The 21,074-nt window shown below is 39.5% G+C and overlaps 1 protein-coding gene across 2 annotated transcripts in view; it reads left to right on the plus strand.

The window, feature by feature from the left end:
- KLF13 (KLF transcription factor 13) overlaps positions 1-21,074 on the plus strand; it is a 207,888-nt gene that overhangs the window by 63,262 nt on the left and 123,552 nt on the right. Inside the window, exon 2 of one of the 2 annotated variants that reach the window (XM_088445566.1) lies at positions 933-2,137. The exons of the other annotated variant lie outside the window; for it this stretch is intronic. Within the exon in view, the coding sequence (XP_088301692.1) occupies positions 933-1,225 (293 nt within the window). The 3' untranslated portion in view covers positions 1,226-2,137. Of the gene's footprint in view, positions 1-932; positions 2,138-21,074 lie in introns of those variants that run through there. 2 annotated transcript variants of the gene reach the window in all.

The following is a 21,074-nucleotide window of genomic DNA, read 5'->3' on the forward strand; positions in this document are numbered from 1 at the left end:
TTGCATTATCAACTTAAACACTTTCTTTGACGCTGCATGGTACAACCTTTCATTTCTCTTAAGGCTTAGTTCCTCTAAAGTCTCCCTTCACATTCTACTTTCTGTTTTATTTTCAGTGCTAACAGTTACGGTTAGTGAGATGGGGAAATTAAAAGAAAACTTTGATAGAAGACGGAAACCACATCCGTTTTTGGAGACAGTGGAGTCTGGCTGTAAACACCACATACATAGCCACACAGTACTTTGTGTATAAAGCATCTGGCATGTGTATTCACTACCACAACCTCTGCATTCTTGGCATCTCACCAATGTTTACATGTGTAACTGAAAAGAACCGGATAGGTGTTACCCAAAACTGCACAAAGTGTTTGCTGAGGTGTTATACTTAGTAGTTTAATCAACATAATTAAAAAAAAATTGAGGGAAAGCGTACAGTCAGCAGATGAGATTGTTTGCTGAAGGTGTGTTCACATTTACTTGAGGGAAAATTTGAGTGGAAAAGATAAAAATATCGTATTTTATTTTAAAATCCAAAGAATGCTATAAATTCCATTGTAGTAAGTGATGAAATGTAATAAATTAACTAATTTATGCAGATACTTGGTCACAGGAATTTATACAGTTGTAAGTCTTAAAGCCACTGTCATTTCATTTGTCTTGAAACAAACTATAGTGTCTAGTTTCTTGTTTTGATTTCTTATGCACTCTCCCACTATTATATCTGACCATTCCAATATTGTTTCTATTTTTAGAATTACTGTAGCCGTTAATCTGTTAATAAATATATTATTTGGCACTAATTCTATATGTTTGCATATATTTTGTATGCCATCTATTTTGGTCCCATATACTGTATGATTGTGCAATCAGATAGCATATGCACCTGATACGTTTCCTGACACTAACAAAATGCTTCTGACATGTTTTCACAGGTGAGAGACCTTTTGAATGCAGCTGGGAAGAGTGCAACAAGAAATTTGCAAGGTCAGATGAACTCGCCAGACACTACCGCACTCATACTGGAGAGAAGAAGTTCTGTTGTCCTATCTGCGAGAAGCGTTTTATGCGTAGTGATCACCTGACCAAGCATGCCCGTCGCCATGCCAACTTCCAACCCAGCATGCTTAAAGGGAGAGGGGGAGTCAGCTCTAGAAATGGATCGGTCAGCGACTGTAGCCGATCAGATGCATCTAGTCCAGCTATTAGCCCTGCAAGCTCCCCTTAAGTCTACTTGCACTGGACATTAGCACTTTGCCTCGGCTAATGTGGAAAACTATGGGAAATTAACATTTTCTTACCTGCATTTAACTTTTTTTTGTAATTTTTTTTGTTTTTCATTTTTAAGTGGTTTGAAGATTGCTTATTTTAAACTAATAGAACAAATACCAGTTACCAATATAAGGATAAACTTCCATAGCTCCTTTGTACTTATATTTCCAAACATTCTCAGCTGCCTTTCTCTTGGATTTCCAAAATTCTATTAATCTATTTTGGATCTCCAGAATTATACAGGTTATTCTGTCCTGGATCTTCAGATCTCAGTACTTCCTCAGTTTTCTACCTCCAGATTTCCACAAATCTCCTGTTTTATATACGTAAATATATCCATATTGCTATAAATTCATAATCCCTTACCTTGAGTGTCTCCAGAACTTTGAGTCTTTCTGTATAGGATCTGAACTGTGTAAAATTTATCTTTTTGTATTGTTAAAATGTCCAAAGCCCACTTCTTGGAACCCAGTCCCATAACTGATATACAGTAAATCATGTTTGTCTCAAATTCATCAAAAGCTTAATATATACTTCCAGAAGGACAAAAAATGGTATATAAACTATATTCTTCACCTCAGGACTCAAAAAAAAAACTTGCACAACAAGAGCATTTGTCCACAACTTACAGTTCAGTAATGATGAATCTGACCTCTTCAATATTCCCCGCTCTCAGGGATTGAGTACAATGACGTCACACCTTTACTGCAGCCTTATACCGTGTGAGATTCTACTTTTTTTTTTTTTGCTCTCCATTTTGTTTAGTATGTGCACATCTGTGAAGAGCCAGTCCTGGCATGCACAGAGTACAATGTGGTAATCCTGGTTTTGTTGCAAGTAACCTTATGATTTATATTTATGTTTTTCTTAGCTATGTCATTATGTGTCTTGTGTGGATGATATTGTTCATTTCTGTCGCTTATTTTTTTTTTTTTTTTAAATATCGGTATCATTTTATACAGAATTTGATGCTTTCATTATGCTGAAGGGCTTCACTCAGGGGCGTAACACTAAATCGCCGGGCCCAATAGCATAACTGTGTGTGAGGGGGGCACAATGTAATTCTGTCAGATCCAAAGGCTCGGCTCTGCTCTGCTTCTCTCAGCGGGGTCTGGTGCATGATCCCTGAACCCCAAATGCATACCTCCCAATTGTCGCTGGACAGTCCTGATTTGTAAGGTGTGAAACGGGCAGAGTTTTCATTAAAAATTGGCATTTCATGGGGGATCGGGGCAGAGTTTTGACATATTAGGGTTTCATCGCAATTTGGCATGTGGGAGGTATACTAAATAGGGGTTCACTGAGTATATTCCAGCCCATGTTGATGTTCAAAAGAGCAGATCAGAAGCCTCCAGGATGGACCAGAATCGCCAGGCCACATACCAGACACACAGGCTGCTCCGACAGTAGTTCTGCAACTGATGTGCCCAACCCTCTACAATGAGCATTATATTCATTTCAGTTTAATATGGATACAGTGCACTTTCTTTCTTGTCAGGTCGTAAAAAGAACACCTCTTACCGAGTCACTAGTGATAAGTGCCTGAGAAAGCAGCACTACCTACGGTAAAGCCACCATGGTTGCCAACTGTCAAATTAAGTGACATTAACAAAAAAATAGTAAATGGTCTTTGACACCCTATTGAAACTATCAAATATGCCTAACATGCACCAGATCAGTGGTTTTATGGCTAATATCGACATAAACCTAATTCACAACTTCCTTTAGTCACTGAATGCTGTTTTTAAGCTACAAAGTGTCAGTAAAATTGTTAGAAATTGTTACCATTCAGTAAACTGTGTGTATGTATGTATATATATGTGTGTATATATATATATATATATATATACATATATATATATATATATATATATATTAGTAAAAATATCCCTGGCAACCCTGATAAATGGCAATTTCCATTGCAGCTCACCTTAAAGCAGTGGTTCCCAAACTTTTTGAATCACACGGCTCTACAGTATCAGCAGTATTTTCAGGGTACCTTTATGCCAAAAGTTTATTTTTGAGACATTCAGCAAAAATTCTTAACTTAAGTAAATTGTGCTTATAAGTCATCCTTAGGGTCAGTTATGTGGTGTTGGACAGGTTTGTGAGTCGGTTTGTCCACATATTTTATGATTGGCAGTGATCAGCACTGGTTTTGCCTATCACATAAATAAATAATTTGGTTTGGTCATGTACCACCATCCCGTGTCATCCCTGCAAATTACCCGCAGCACCCAGTTTGGGAACCACTGCCTTAAAGTGTTTAGAGGCTTAGTTAATAAAATGTGCTGTAACCAATAACAACAAATCAGATTACTGCTGTCATGTTTAAATGCATTTTATAAAAGCACATGTCTTATTACTACTGGTTAGAGCACATTTGTGTACATAGCATCACTTTATTAAATAAGCCTCTTAATGTTTGACAGAATTCAGGCGACTATAATTTATTCAATCAATAGTCGCCTACTCAACAATTTATTTAGCTGTGTCTGGGAAGGTGGTACTTCTTCATTATATGGTGCATTTAGCCACTGATGCAGCCATAATAACTGTGCAGAGGAAGCATTCTGGCACAAGGCCTGCATCAGTGCTTTCGCATAACTTGATTTAATGAAGGTCGGTATCAAATGGTTTTTATGCATAAAAACTATCAGCTTCACTACTAATAGGTATTGCACTTTGGGCTTTTGAGTGTGTTTTTTATTTCTATATATAAATATATGTGTATATAAATATAAATCTATACATAAATGAAACTGTAAACTGCAATACGGTTTTGTAGCAGGATCTATAAAGCCACAGTTTTAATTCTCTGGTTTTCGCATAAATATAACATTGTACCACTCTGAAGTTTTAAATCGGGATCTTAATTTTTGATTTATTCAGAAAATGTTGGAAAAGTATAGTTGGTGTGAAGTGATTAGAGCCTTAACGTTTTCCTCTTTCTTTCTGTGTTGGAAATATATTTATGAAATATGTGTAACTGTACAGGGAAGATTATCAAATACAGCATTGTGGTGTATGATACAAATAAGTGTTCCTTAAAGTCCAGGTACACTGAAGGACCACTAAACCTATAAACAGAAGTTTCTCAAATATGAAACAGATCTTTTTACATTTGTAAATATTAAGGATATTATTAAATGCCAAGTTCTGCAGAACTAAAAGGTGTAAAATATTGCAAAACAAAACCATAAAAGAAAAAAATATATATCAATATTATAGGGATATATTACACCATTTTTTTTTTGTCCTCCATTTTTGATAATTTGTTTATATACTGTGGGTATATATCTACCTATTGTATGAGTATAAAATCTGGACACATTTAGGTTATGTCCAAGATTCAGTAGGCCACACATCTTATGACCTCCAAATATCAAAACTGTTTGGAGATATAAACTATAACAGAGCCATAGGATATTATAATCTTGCTAGCCAGCAGACTAGAACCAAACTAAAATTTCTCATGAAAGGCTTATGGTGCGTACACATGGTACAATAAAAATGAACGATATCGTTATCGTTCACATCGTTCATTTCTTGCTGCCTTCCAACCCTCAAATGACCAGCGAAGCGCGGGCACGTATGGACGATAACGTCCATTGGCCGTGCATGCAGGCCAACCTGGTCGATATCGACCAGGTTACATAGGGACCCACGATCGCTGATCGCGGTCGCTGGGACGTCGTTGGTGGTGTGCTGGATGATCGATATCGATCATCCAGTACACCGGGAAGGTGCAGGGAGATCAGTCAGCGATATTGTTATAGCTGACTGATCGTACCGTGTGTACGCACCATTAATTCGATTTTTTTAGAGGTTTTATCTCAAACCTTAGGCACATGAAGAGTGTCGATCAGAGAGATCATTCAAACCCAATTAAAACAAAGATATATCTGACACGTTCCTGAAATGTTTATATTTTGCAAATGTTAGCAGTAGCTGTTTCATATAAAGTCACTTATATATTACGTTTAGTTTTTCTTTAAAGGTCTTTGCTTATTTGACACCTTCAACTGTATACTGAATTCAACCATTCCTAAAACCTACTCCATTGGCCAATCCAATAATATTGAGCTCCAAACGCTAAATGATTTATCAAAGACATTTTTTTAAAATAATTATGTATGTTTTCAAGCACGTTTATTTGAAGTCTTAAATGGAATTAAATATGTAATATTATATATTAAATGTTTAACACTTAAATGTTATTAAATGTTTAACACTTCATTCTTGTATATACCGATGGTGCACCATTGTTTTGCACACCCATCACAATCAGGAGCCTGATACCAAGTGCATTGGTCAAGTTGGGTAGATATAGCCACGTATGAGAATACAGGACTAATGTGGCACACTCCGGCACTTTTTAGTCATTTACACAAGAGCCAGAGTGTACCATTATGTAAATAAATATCTTTTTTCCATAAAGGTGAAAAAGTCGAAAGCAAACAATTTTTTTTTTTAATCTTATCACCAAACGCAGTACTGCATCTATCTCTGCGGGTCTGCAGCTTACTCCGGAATTGGGTAAAATCAATTTCAGTGCAGATGATTAGTTATGTGGACAATTGATTAAATTATATGCTGATCCGTATTTGTTTAGTGCTCGTCTTTTGTCATTGGTTGACTTGGCACGTTTTATATTTTTTAATGTTAAACAGGAGGGTGCTTATATCAGAAATATATTCAGCCATGTCAAATAATAGAAAGAGTCTAATATATATTCAAAACTATAAGTCAGATTTCATGTACCTTAATTACCTTTTACTCAGTGGTGCAAGTAAGACAGAATGGATTTCTGTAAGTATTTATTTGCAGTTGGACAATATATAACTAATAGAAAGAGTTCTATATTTTACAGACCTCTGGAATAATTATTGGTAAATTATTAGCACAAAAAATAAAGGGTCACTTGTATACAAGTTGTGGGGTTCATAAAGGTCCATACATTCATTTCTTATAACTTTCCGTAACCCACAAATTCAGGCTTTTGAATTTACTTTTAACTCCTTAAATTCAAATATCGAAGTCCAGGTTCTGTTTTCTGTTGTCCACAGAATAGAAAAGGCAATGGATACAGTAAGGGACATACCTGCAATGAGAGTTAAGTAGCATGTGGTGCATTATTTACTTAGGTTAGGTAAGTAAGAGGTTTTTTTTATCATTACATTAGAAATAGCCTTAACCTCGTTTTAAAGAATGACAATTTTTCTTTGCAGAGAAAACTTTTTTTGTAGAATTGCTACCTGCTGCTTCTTAACATCTAGTATGCTGAGAAAAAGCAGGATACTACTGTGAGGACATAGTAAATAGCACCTATTGCCAAGGCTCAGTGGAGACAGCGGCCCCACCTTCCAGTTATTCATTCTAGAGGACTTTGAGCTTACAAAAATAGGAGCTTTGTCTTGCACTGAAATGTGGTGCAGTGGACAGATCTTGGTAAGGTTTGGGGGACATAATATTGGGGCCTAATTTGTCCCAAATTTCAAGTTGCCAATGTTGCAAGGTATGCATTAAGTTGGCTGAACTATAAGATTGCAGCTAATTATTTCTTTGTGACCATTACATTTTTGAGGTGTGACTTTGTGCCTGTGCTGTTTCACTTCTTCATAATGGAATGATCACTGCATTTTTATGAACATTGGTTTAGTTCACAAATTGATTGCTTCCACAGTGTACAACTGATTCTGCTGATGTTTTGGCTGCTGATTTGCATTTTTCAGCATATGTCAAGAAATATATATATATGAGAATGTTGCAAAAATTAATTTTCGCAAAGTGTGTTACTTTAAATGGGTGTTATATGTTTGTTGCATGGTCTGTGTTCACACATCCTTTTGAGCTGGTCCTAATGTCCATCACCAGGCTGTCACTGATGTTGTTCAGCGTGTATACATAATATGAACAGGAAATTATATAGGAGCGGTGTAACATTATGTTCACTGTAATCCCCAGCAATTCTGTCAGTAAAAATCAAAACCAAATTTGTGAATACGTTTAAATTGAAAGCCTTGAAAAAGGGATGATGGACGTCACACTAGTCATTTTTCTGTAATGATTCCCTTTTGCTGACAGCAGTCTGGCCAGAGCCGGCACTACCATTAGGCAAACCTATACAGTTACCTACAAACACTGTGACATAAATGTGATGCAACTGCCCCTGTGGCACCTCCAATGTGGACATCTGTCCGTGGACATGAATTAAAAGCAGCAAGCAGCCCTGTATATTTGAAGCTGTCAGCTGCTGCTCCTCCATGTCTGTAATAGGCTGGGGTTGTGGCGCTTGGCTATCATGTCACAGCTAAGTGCCACACTCCCAGCCAGAGGCAGAGAGAGTGCTGCCATTACTTCCAGCCTGCCAAAGTTAGAAGTAGCAGGGGTCAGGGTGCCACTCCCGAGTAGGGGGTAGCTGCTGTCCAGGGAGACCTCATGGCTTGTACTGGCCCCGGCAGATAAAGTAGACTGACAAATACCTGCTTGAGCAATGTATATGCTGTTTTTAAACAGTTTTTTCTTCTGTGCATGACAAAACTCAGCATCATTTACAAATAATTAGAGTACCTATTTTCAGCAGTGATTAAGGTGGCAGAAAATCTGTGCACAAGAATCACTCATGAAAATAAACTCTACAATTTACCACAGCTGAAAAATCACCGGTGTGACAAAGTTATACCCTCATTTGGAATGCAGTATGAACATCCTCTGAAACAATACTTGTCTGTCTCACCGAGCCATTGAAGAGAACAATGTGTACAGTAAATAACTTGTTAATAGAAGAGAATAACTCTTGCGTTGGGTGCACCTATCTATGTTGTAAGAAGTATCTAAGTAAAGAACCTATTACACAACTTTTGTTTGCTTTGAAATATATGTTTTCTAGAGTGGCCACCTGTTTTTTTACTTATATTCTACAGCAATTTCAGAGAGAGATATTTTACAAAGTAACATTAATTAACCAATACTTGGGCATTGATATCTTGTATTCCATAGAGTTTCTATTTGGGCATTCAGGTTCCATTATTATTTATCTTTTCTCAAACTAGGCATTTTTGTGCAATTTAATTTTGGGAGGTTCCCTCTTTATTATGCAAATTGTTTTATTCTAAAATAAATGTGTTATTTTTTATGTTACACTTAATGCATACAATGATTTTTAAATGTTATTTTTGTTGTCAGCAGTATTTCTCCTGCTAAAGTTTGGATTTGTTTTGTCTCTTTAAAAAGGGAACTTAGAAGGTCCGTCTAAAGCAATGAACAATGTTAGTCACAAATATATGTAGCTAACTGTATTACATTCCAGCAAACAGGGAATATTGCATGCAGGGAAAAAATATATGTATACTTCTGTATTATTGTTTTAGTTACTTTTTAAGGCATCATCAGTTATTATGATTTAGTTATGCATTGAAGCAGCATGTGTAGCATTTTATGTGTTTAGTCTGGTTGTTGTTATTTTCTGGGGGTTGTTTTCTAATATATATAAAAAAATGCATTTCTCTTTTCCTACTAAGGTTGCTTTTAAAAGGCTTGTATTTTTGCAATGTATACGTCTGTAAGTAAAATGTTGTTTGCAATAGGCACAGTGATGTAAAACACCACCAGAGTAGTTTACGTGAACTATATAGAGGATCATTTTTAACAGATTTATATCCATTTGTTCAAACAGGTGTGGTGAAATGAATACATAAATGTAGGGTATGTACATAATTTGACAGTAAGGACAGCTTAGATAGTTTAAACATGTCTAGACAGCAACTCCTGATTCCCTTGAAAATGATGAACAGCCTAATGTATTATTTTCCAAACCTCGCTACAAAGTGTAATACTTCTCAAAGTACATTTACGTCAATAAATAATAATAAAACTACTTTCTTTGTCAACAAAACATTCAAATGTGGCGTAGGTAATATTGTCACTATAAATGGAGATATCCTCGTATTCCGCAAGCAGGATTCTATAAATTCAAGAAAAAGGATATTTTCACCTATTAACAAAGAATATGTATTGAATTTGTGCTTCACAGTTACAATAATGCATCTCGCAGATCATTTAAGTGACAAAAAGGACATTACATTTTGTGGCACATATACTACCCTAGTGTTCTGCTATATCATTCGGCATCTGTTACCATTACCACACGGAAACAGGCAGCAGCTGGAGAAACTGTATGTAAAAAGATCTCCCTAAATGAGTCCTTTAAGTGCATGGCAAATTGCACAAACATTTTATATCTTCAAGAGGAAATCTGCAATGGTCAGCATAAGGCATGGCTAGCACAGCTCTGAGTCCCATCCCTTATTATAATTCACCATTGGTGCAACCATAACCTGTGTCAGCACATCATGCTTCTATGGCACTTCTATTTGAAAATTTTAGTTTCTTAAGATTGCATTTTTTTCTTCCTTGCAGATTGAATACTGGTGGTGCAGCCCCCAGATATGAGCTGTTAGTGTGGCACACATATATGTTTGGTGCAGCCCCCAGATATGAGCTGTTAGTGTGGCACACATATATGTTTGGTGCAGCCCCCAGATATGAGCTGTTAGTGTGATGCACATATATGTTTGGTGCAGCCCCCAGATATGAGCTGTTAGTGTGGCACACATATATGTTTGGTGCAGCCCCCAGATATGAGCTGTTAGTGTGACGCACATATATGTTTGGTGCAGCCCCCAGATATGAGCTGTTAGTGTGATGCACATATATGTTTGGTGCAGCCCCCAGATATGAGCTGTTAGTTTGACGCACATATATGTTTGGTGCAGCCCCCAGATATGAGCTGTTAGTGTGGCACACATATATGTTTGGTGCAGCCCCCAGATATGAGCTGTTAGTGTCACGCACATATATGTTTGGTGCAGCCCCCAGATATGAGCTGTTAGTGTGACGCACATATATGTTTGGTGCAGCCCCCAGATATGAGCTGTTAGTTTGACGCACATATATGTTTGGTGCAGCCCCCCAGATATGAGCTGTTAGTGTGGCACACATATATGTTTGGTGCAGCCCCCAGATATGAGCTGTTAGTGTGGCACACATATATGTTTGGTGCAGCCCCCAGATATGAGCTGTTAGTGTGGCACACATATATGTTTGGTGTAGCCCCCAGATATGAGCTGTTAGTGTGGCACACATATATGTTTGGTGTAGCCCCCAGATATGAACTGTTAGTGTGGCACACATTAATTTTTGGTGAAGCCCCCAGATATGTGCTATTATTGTGGCTTACATACATGTTTTTTAACTTTTACAGTATGATTAAACAAAATAGAAATGAACATGTTTTCGTTAGCCTCTAATCTAGCAGTTTATGCTCAGAGATTATTTCTCCTATATGAAAGTATATAAACTGTTCATATTTTTAATTTTAACAAATAAATTCAGAAATTTTAAATATATTGATTGATCATTTTTATGTGCCCCTATAACAGTTTGGAGTACAGTGGTTGTAATTAAATGTAATTCAGCTTTGCAGTTACTGTTATTCCATATCTCTTGATTAAAAGAAGCAGAATCTGGTCAGTTGTTAATTAACTGATGTTGGAATTGCTATTATAAACAGACCACATCAAAGCCGTACCGAGTGTGGTACAACCAGCGCAGTTGGCTAGGGTAAAACACTGAAGGGATGGCAGCACTTGTTCCCAGCTTGTGAGGTACCTGGAGGGGAACCCAGTTTCATTTACTTTTTTGGGGGAGGGGGGTAATGAAGCCCCTGGTATGGCATTAGACAACACAACTGACTCTATAGTTCTTTATAGGTACAGTATCCTATACAGGACAAATCAAAATATCAATACATACTACCCAAGTGATTTGGGAAACAAGTTGATGCATCTGGCATTGTCCTGTGTTGTTATATCTTCAGCAAATAGTAATTATTGTAACATATTTTTAAAAATAGCACCATATAGGTCATAAATGCCAGAAGAGAGGATAGACGGTTGTAAACCTGTCCTTTAACTTTTGTAGAAACCATGACCGAATCGACCAACAGGTGTCATGAGATAACCACTGTGCTCTTGTGTGAGAAAGCCAGAAACATTCTTTTAGAAGACGTTCCTGAAGGCTAGGATTTCACATGCAGAAAAATAACACAATTAATAGTGCAACATTTGAATGTCTATTTCCCTGTGAATGAATTACAGAAAAACAAGCCTCTTAGTTATTCTTGAAATAAAACAAGATAAATTAATTTACATTGCAGAAAAGTTGCCAATTAACTCTTTGAAACACTATCTAAAATTATTATTACACTGCAGGGAGACGTACAGATAAGTTTACATCTTTGTTACTGCGATTACAGTAGATTCTGTAGTTTATACACTTACATAAGTTGACTGTGTACACACACAGCTCTCTAAAGGATTGCAGACCCAAAACTTCCAGCTGTAGTTTTATGGTGTACTATCACCAAAATGCAGGGGCGCCGAGAGGGGGGGGGCGGGTACAGATTACCCGGGCCCAGGCTTCCTGAGGACCCGCAGGGGGCTCGGGTCTGGTGCCGCCCCCCCCCTCCCTCATAGTAGCCCAGCACAGCTGAGCAGCAGCCACAGCAGTCTCCTATGCCTGTGGGGGGGAGCGATCACACTGATCTCGCCCCCCCTGGCTTTGAGCAGGGCTGAAGGGGCTCAGAGCGCCCCCCCCTCCCCAGCGCGCGCGCGCTGCAAAGCTTTTTTTTTACTGGGAAGGGGCCGTGGTCACGCCTCCCACGATTAGGCCCCGCCCCGCTACCCGGGCTCACCGCGGCTTTTGGCGGGCCTGCCTAAATGCAGTGGCTCTCAACAATCTCCACCTGGGTAACTCCTGGTAGCCCAATTTTGTTATTTGTAACCACAACATTTGCAAAGCAATACATTTGTAATAAATATCATTCCTATTAAAGTATTTAGTCACTGCTATATATAAAAGCAATAAATGGATAAATAATATTTAAAAAGAAAATGACACGAATAGAATGAATCCTACACACATATATATCATATTACAATTTTTTTTAAAAATTGTTAATATGCTTTCTTTTACAGGGATTCAGGGTCAGACGTTGATGCATGGAGCTAGAGATCCATAGGACACTGCTTTTCCTATGTGTCTAATTATAACCTGGTTGCTCTGCCATGCAGTTACAGAATATCTTTCAATTACCCGAACGTGACAATGAGTACCAGTTGAGAGCCACTACCCAATAGAATGTACTAGTACAACCCCTCCCATTCTCCTCTCCACATGGCAGAGCCCTGTGAACTGTTAACGCCTCCTTTTGCAGTCTCAGCTGAAAACCAGGCTGTGACTTGTGATTGGTTCTCTAGTTCTTACACTGTTTCTGCAGCCATTTTAAGTTGACCAAGTTAATTAATTTGTCTATTCTGTATTACAGAATCGGCAAGGGGCTATAATGTAGCTTTAACCTTCGGTGAACTAGATGGGGTGTGACATACCCCAGCAAGATTTAAATTCCTATAACTTTTTAAAAATACTGCGAGCAATTGGCCGTTTCGTGTAGCTGCAGGTGCAACATTGCCAGTTTTCGTAGTGTTGCTGGTTTAGTGTGGTGAGTGCTAGCGCAGTGAGTACACGTGCGTATGTGTGTGTGGGCATCTCCTACCCCACCTGGTTTAGCACCTGCCTTGATGTCAGCAAAGATTGATTTCATTAAGACTGAGTTGACTTGTTCATAAGTTTAATTTTTACTAACGATTGTGGTTCAAATATGTTCCAAATATCTTTTTCAAAAAAGTTGTTACTAGAAGACTTATAAGTTTAGTTCTTAAAAAATTGTTTGATTTTGTATGTATTATTTAGTTTTATTTTTATACAGTAAGAGACCAGAATCGATGTTATGACAGTCGGAATAGCCGTCGTACTAAATTAGTATACTTATGGTGAAATGTAGCATGGGGTATGAGATACCCCAAGTGGTTCGCCATGTTGATTTTTTCCGCCTGGTTCACGGAAGGTTAAATAGAGTCTGATGGATTACTTAGCACGCTGAACTTACAAAACAAAAAATATTGTAAACAGGAAAATATAGCAAAAATATGTACAAAAATATTTGTTGAACCTGTAAAGGAAGTTGAGTGCTCAGTAAGCAATCATGAAAAATGTATGATTACCAGGCTATTCTTGTTGCTGTTTGTATTGCTCATGAATGCTTGATGACCGCTGCGAATATTGAAACCCATTTCAGCATTTAATGGACTGTATGGTCACTGTGATGGTACTGGGGTTTGACTGCGAACACATTAGCTCTACTGTATTCTATGTAGAATATCTCGCTCCTACAGATTTTATCCAGAAGGCACAAAGATGGCACACGACTCAATATACATACATATATACAGTACATGCATACACACACACTATTTAAAGGTACCCCTCTATACCACTCTCTTATATGGTACCAACCTCTCTTACCACATGGTCTATTCTTTGCATTCAAATATATTATTTGTACTACATGTAACTTTCATTCAAGGTCTCTGTATCACCACTTTAATCTTTGATTTAAGTTGCACTGTTTATACAAATGATCCACTAACCATAGAAGAGTGTATACAGATACAGTATACTTTAAATACCACACTTAAGGCCCAGAGTTATCAACAAATGTTATTCTTGATATCACTCATTACTAATCTTAAATAGTGCTCCAACCAATCAGTTCCTAATAGGGCATACACACGAGACAATATCGTTCAACGATATATGTCGTTCAATGTTTATGCAGTGAATGACCAACGATGCATGCTCCCGATGGACGATAACGATATTTTTGGTCATCCGTACATGCAGATCAAATTGGACGATATCATCAAGAATTGCCTATTCAGAGATGTGGCAGGATGGCTTCACTGAAAGATATCTTTCAGTGTGTACACCCAATATCATTTGTCCTGCACTACAGAAAGTTCAAGGGAAATCTTTCACCAATATCGTTCATACAGCACATTGTCCCGTGTGTATGCACCTTAACTGTCATTTTTCAAACAGATGACAGTTAGGAGCTGACTGGTCAGAGCACTATTTAAGATAGTAACGAGTGATAACAAAAATATGACTTGTTGATAAATCTGAGCCTTAATAATGAAAATAACATTAACATTTGATGGTATACTAGAACTTAAGGCATACTTGACAATCTCCGAGGAGTGTTCGGGAGACTTCTGAAACTAGAGTGTGGGCACCCGGATGCCGGAGAGAGTATCACAGTCACCTTGAAACCATATAAGTAGGATAAACAGCAAACAGATCCAAAATGACTGTGCAGTTGGCATCATCATGCTCCTCCCACCATGGCAATTTGCATAATAGTGCTGCAGTAGGCAGTCGCATCCTTAAAACCCACCCTAATTCACAGAGCAGCCCTCTTCATCTGAGGGAGGGTCTGAAAATCGGAAACTGTGACTTAAGGTCACTGGCAGCTTCAGATCATTAGGAATACATGGGATATTTACACAACCTATGTAAAAGACTTTTAACATTTAGCACTGGGGAAATTGTGGACAATCAGGCAAATTTTAAATCTGCAGCGTTGTCAAAACTGTGATCTAAGTCAAACCAATAGCACCAAAATCTCACGCAATTAACATGCCTAGGTTGCTACAAATCTTTGGTATGGGACACAACATTATGATTTACTAATTTAGTAATTGAAGTACTCAATTGCAATAATTCAATGCTTTTCTTGAAGAAATGCAGAATTAAAAAGCAGAGCATTCTTGAAAAAGAATAGTAGAGTGTACACAGAGCATTGCTGTAACTAAACCTACCACAGGTGGCATATAAAGATCAAGTGTTGGAGACATACAACAATTCCCTAAGGACACTGATTACTGGAACAACAAAATTCATTTATGACACTTAACACAATCTACATCTAATCCAGAAGATACACTGGAAAACTTGCAAAAGAAATTGTAATTCCGTAACAGTATGAAATGTGTGTGTTTGTGTGTGTATATATATGTTATATATATATATATATATATATATAAAATATATTATACAAGCCATGTGCATCATTAACACAGAACTGGTGAGCACTGTACATTTGACTTAAACTTGAATTTTTACATATATCCTTGAATTTCTGCCTCTCCTTGAATTTCTGCCTTCTGGGTAACTAAGACTATAGTTTTGCCATTTAAAATGTTTTTGTAAAAGTAATAAAGTTATCCTAAGTTAGGAGACATTTGTATAGTTAGTCTACACTATTTCGCATGTATTGCATTTTCATATTTTTTTTGAACAATATTAAATAAGAATTTACAGGAATTATGCAACATATATGATTTCCTTTTTTATGTAATTTGCAGCTTTAATTTTTTGTTTTACTGTCGCTCCATTTAATAAAAAAAAGTTTTTACGTCATAAAAAACACCAATTGTCTTGAATGTTTATTTTTAACCTAACTTTGATATTAAAATTTTTACTGTACTTTATTAAATACCACAAGACATGTGATATGGTTTTGTGTAACATACTGAGGGCCTGATTCAGCAAGGACGCACGCTAGCAGACGCACGCACCCAGCCGTTGCGAGAATATGGTAATCAATGCATACGCACGGAGACCGCAGCACAAGAAGTAGACACCCAGCAAATATAAAGCCGCCCACCTATGCCGTGATTGATAGCGTAAACATCGGCAACATCGAGTGCCATCGAAGCTGCGTGTAAGCTAATGGTAGACCTGACCCTGCCACAGGACTTGAAAGATTCCTGCACGCAGAGAGGCGCCCGGCTGCGTGCGGCGCCGCTGAGATTAATTTATGCACGCCCCCGTAACGGTGTGCGAACGCACAGGCATGCCTGCATTCAGCCGACCTCCACCCGTCGCCACCCACAAACGGCACTTCCTGTCAATCAACATCGAAGGTCTCTGCGGGCTCCCTGCGTACTCTGAGAGAGCCCTTACTGTACTCAGCAACCTGATCGCGCAATGCGATGCATGCGCATATCACAAACTGGCTCGCACCGTGCGTTCCTTGCTGAATCAGGCCCAGATATCACTATAAAGTGATAACATAATTTTTTTCTAATCAGCTATTATTAATACATTATTGTTGTATTATTTGTAAGGCACCAACATTCTGCAGCTCTGTACAGTAAAGGTGCCTACACACATGGCGATATTTTACCCAATCTGGCCGTTTCCGACGCATCGAATGGCAGATCGTGTAAAATATGCCCAAATCATGAGTCCCCACTCACGATGCGATGCAGGTCGCACATTGCATCTACAGATCTGCCGTGCTGTAGGGCAGATCTGACAATCTCAAGTCATGATGCACTGGATAGTTTAGGAGGCACGATAGATCGTGTGTCAAATTGACAGCTTTTCAGACCAAATCGTGCCCACGACTGCCAGGGAGCTCCCGGGGAGAGTTCGGGGGGAAATCGTACACATCGTTGTATTGTGAGCACATCGCTATGTGTGTAGGCACCTTAAGAGGTGTGAGTAACACTTGATATGTTAGGTAACAGAATAACAATTGTAGCGGCTGGTGCAGAAACTGCAGGTGGCTATTATAAGGAAGTAACATAATGATTACTAATAATGAAGCAGTCATGAGCATAGCTATAGTGGGTGCAAGGGATGCCATTGCTATAGGGCCCAGAGGTTTAAGGGGCCTTGGACATAATATAGTTGTCTACCAACTTGGTCAAGTTCCCTGCTAAAAAATTGGGTCTGAAGCATTGCCCAGGCCTGAAAAGGAGGACTCATCAGTTGCGATCTCTCCCTCTCAGTAAAGCTCCACACTAATAGAATCCATGTCCCACAATCCTGTTTCATACTCACAGACGCAGCTGAGCTATTCAGTAAGCCCAGCACTGTCGGAGAGTAGGCTTTTCCTTGTTTACAACCTTTGTGAAGCTGGTAGACAGGAATTGAGCTCCGAGATTAGGACTGTCCTAGAAATGGACAGTGGGCCTGATTTAGACCCCCATGCAAATGCCATTGCAGCTGCAATATATCACGGATCACACCCATTGTCCAGTGCTTATAGACGTCCACTGAAAGCATCTCACATCCGCCGCTGACGAACGAAACTGAAAATATCAAACGCAAACCCGGTGGCCATCAGCCTTCTGAGTAAGTCTAAGAAGACGCAGACAGAGCGTATATCCAGACACGCAGAGGGCTCTCCTGCTGCAAAAAAGGATGCAGTGGCTAATTTATGTACACATGTAGTGATTGAATTGTGATTATGCTCACACAGAGGAGTCACTCGCAATCTGAGTGACAGGTCGTCATTGTTTAGGGGAGGTAACGGGGGGTGGCTAGAGAAACACAAGAGTGTCGGACCGCTAAAATACTGTTTTCAGGGTGTCCATAAATTAGCCACTGCATCCTTGCTCGCAGCAGTAGAGCCTTCTGTATGACTGGAGACCTGCTATATCTGCGGCAGCTTAGGCTTACTCAGAAGGTTGATGTTTGCCTGATCTGCATTCAATGTTTCCGGTTTTGTGCGTGAGCGGCAGATGTATGATGCTTTCAGTGGGGTCTCTAAGCATTAGCTTTTTTCGCGATCTGTAAGAGATCACAGCTGCGATGGCCTTTGCTTGCGGATCTGAATCAGGCCCTATGTATACAGGGGCAAATACAATGAATAAAACAGAGGGACATTATTTAGCATCATGGACTAGATTTAGCTGTAAGGAATTACATCTCACCAGGGAAAACATGGCTGTTGTTGCCAAGTTGTACAACATAACAGATCATCTAATTGCTTGTCTTTTGCAGTGTGCTGGGGGGAACATTTTTGGGCTGTTCTGTGCAACGAATAGCGCCAAATGGGACTGCAAAGCTCCCACTGACAAGTGTGAGAGAGGGGTAGACAAGAGGCCCTGAATGAGCAGCACACCATGCACACGTTGAGGATACAGCAGGCAAAAGCTGCCTTGCTATAACAATAATCCACTAATGGGAAGCACTAGTGGGAAGCAGAGGGATTCTAACCCAGACAGGGCTGTGCAGTGTTTTGCAGCCTTTATGACCTTTTAGTAGCCAGGTCAGAAAACACAGAGCCAGAACCCAGGCCTAGGTCCAGCACAGAAAGACGTAGACGACGCCCTTCGCGCCCAGGACCATCAAATGGACATGAATCACCATCATACCCAGCCACAGTAATGATGGTGGATGTGCCCAGCAAGCTAATAGAGTCCGCCACCGGGACCGGCCACAGAAACAGATGTATGCATGACGGACGCCCGACACCAACCTGGTCAGCGGAAGAGAAAAAGCTGAGGAAAGCTGCTCCACCAAAGCTCCCCAAGGACTCCCAGGTGTGCCTGTCGCCCGCAGGGCACAAAGAAGTGCACCGATGGAACCACGCCAGATTGCCTGCAGCCCCAGGCCCTATGGCAGCAGCGTATCAATCTCGTACGGGGGCAGAGCATCGGAGACAATGGGCCTCGCAGGGAAGGAAGGAAAATAACAGACAAAACAGGAAAGGAGAGAGAAATGACAAGGGGTCTGATTCAGAGCTGCACATCAAGGCGATTACAAATGCAGCTCGAGTGATTGTTTGCCAATGTGCATGTGTATAAGCCGCACTGTGCGTGCACAGCGAACGCATTGCGACTACAGACGCACAGAGGAATCCATTGCAGTGAGTGACAGGTTGTAAGCGTTTGGGGGTGGTGACGGGGGTGGCCTTAAAAACGCAGACGTGTCTGTCCATTTGAATGCCATTACATGGGTATGCATAAAGTAGCCACTGCGATTGCATATGCAGCTCTGCGTGTCAGAAGAGCTCCCAGGCTGCTGCAGGTCAGACCTGCTGTAAGGGCAAGAGGGCTGCTCAATGTCCGTCGAGATTACCGATATTTACGCATGTAAGTGATGTCGTACGCATATGGGAAGGCAGCAGTGGGCGTCCATATGCCCGGGTAAGCTTTGCAACCATTAGCAGATTTTCGCAGCTTTGATGCATACAAAATCGCAGCTGTGATCACATTAGCGTGCGTCTCTGAATCAGGCCCGTAGAGTAGAGAGTTAGCTGACATGAAGAGAGGAAAGGTAGAAATGTTAGAAGGTAAGAGAACGAATTACCATACAATTGCCTGCTCCAGGACACTCCAAGCAGGCAGAATTAACTGAAAATAACTGCCTGGAAACAGCATAAAAAGCCTAAACCCTAACCTTGCTACCACCCATACAACCATTGGCTAATAGCAAAAACTAAATTAACCCTCTAACAACCTTGCATTATAAGTTCAATCTATCCCTAGCTTAGGTTAGGGATGGCCATTGGTGAGCAGTCCATCGATGGTCACCATTGAGGTTTCCATCAGTGATTACCATCGATGGCACAAAACCATCAATGGTTTGCACCACTCGATGGCCATCGCTACAGGTGGGCATAGTGGCCCACACACCAAACAGAATCAGGGGCGGGACTTAGCAGGCCATCTGGAAAGGGGCTAAGCTCCATGCCGTGGGGGTGGGGGAACCATCGAATCCTAGTCCACCATCGATGGCATAACCATCGATGATAGGTAACTATTGATGGTTGATGGCCATCCTTAGCCTAGGGGGGTAAATTTACTAAAGTGAGAATTTTTAGAATTGGAGATGTTGCCCATAGCTACCAATCAGATTCTAGCTATTATCTTCTAGAAGGTGCTAGTTAAATGTTAAGTAGAATGTGATTGGTTGCTATTGGCAACATTTCCACTTTTAAAAAGTCTCACTTTAGTAAATATACCCCTAGGTGTTTAAGGTCAGTTACTCACACAATGTGCCCTCCGTTGTCAAAATGATCATATGGAGGATGATTTATATCGCCCGCTAATCAGAGAGAGACCCTGTAAACGTACACTCTGCACTCCTTGAATCTCATTTAAATATCTCATACTGTGCCACAAAACAAAATCTTATTTTTACCTATGTGACCAATACTGTCCTAAATTTAGCAGTGAATGCCCAAATCTGCCTATCTCTTCCCATTACAAGTGTTGCACTCACACACACACACACACACACACTGCCATCTTGATACCATACCCTCTCCTATAAGATTGGGTTAATTTATTCACAAATAGGTGCATTATGTTAAAAACATAATTTAACTGTGATCCCAATTTTCCATCTATGTAAATGAGCCTGTTAAATCGATAGCCCCAGTGACAAGTTGTGTATGTGTGTGGAGGAATTTTTGTGCACATGGGCAGCACATGTAAAATATGCCATAAAACATTGACCAAGCTGTAACAAAGGACCTAAATTCTATATATTTCTTTTTCTCAATACTGAATCAGTGTTATTAGCTATCTACTGTAATTATGATGTAGTATGTATTTTACTTGTTGAAATGGCTGCATATTATTTGCACAATTCTCTGTTGGCTTTATAGTGCCACATGGCAGAAAGGTATATTAGAGATGGTATTGTTCCAGTGATTGCCTTAAAGCATGCAGGCGGGTTATGCAGGGAGCTGCTGGTTTCTTTAGCAGTTTTCCTATTGTTCTGCTGCTCAATAGGAATCTTTAAATAGACAATTATAAAAATGAATGCTCTGCTACCTCTGCATCTTGACAGATGCATAGTACAGTATATGCCAGATTATTTCCACATAGCTGATCTTCCAATACAATAAAACTGATGTTAGTGAGTTGGTGATTGCCAGCACTGTAAAGACATGAAATGCTATAAATACAATTTTCTTCCCCATTTTAGAGGGAGATTATCACTTCATTATAAGTTATAACGGATATGAATTTGGCATGCTGAATAAGGTGCTGTACATTGTATAGTTTGTTCTTGCTAAGATTTACATGGCGCACTTT

Source organism: Taudactylus pleione, unplaced genomic scaffold (assembly GCF_031769625.1).
Source record: "Taudactylus pleione unplaced genomic scaffold, aTauple2 ptg000019l, whole genome shotgun sequence".
Classification (NCBI taxonomy): Eukaryota; Metazoa; Chordata; class Amphibia; order Anura; family Myobatrachidae; genus Taudactylus; species Taudactylus pleione.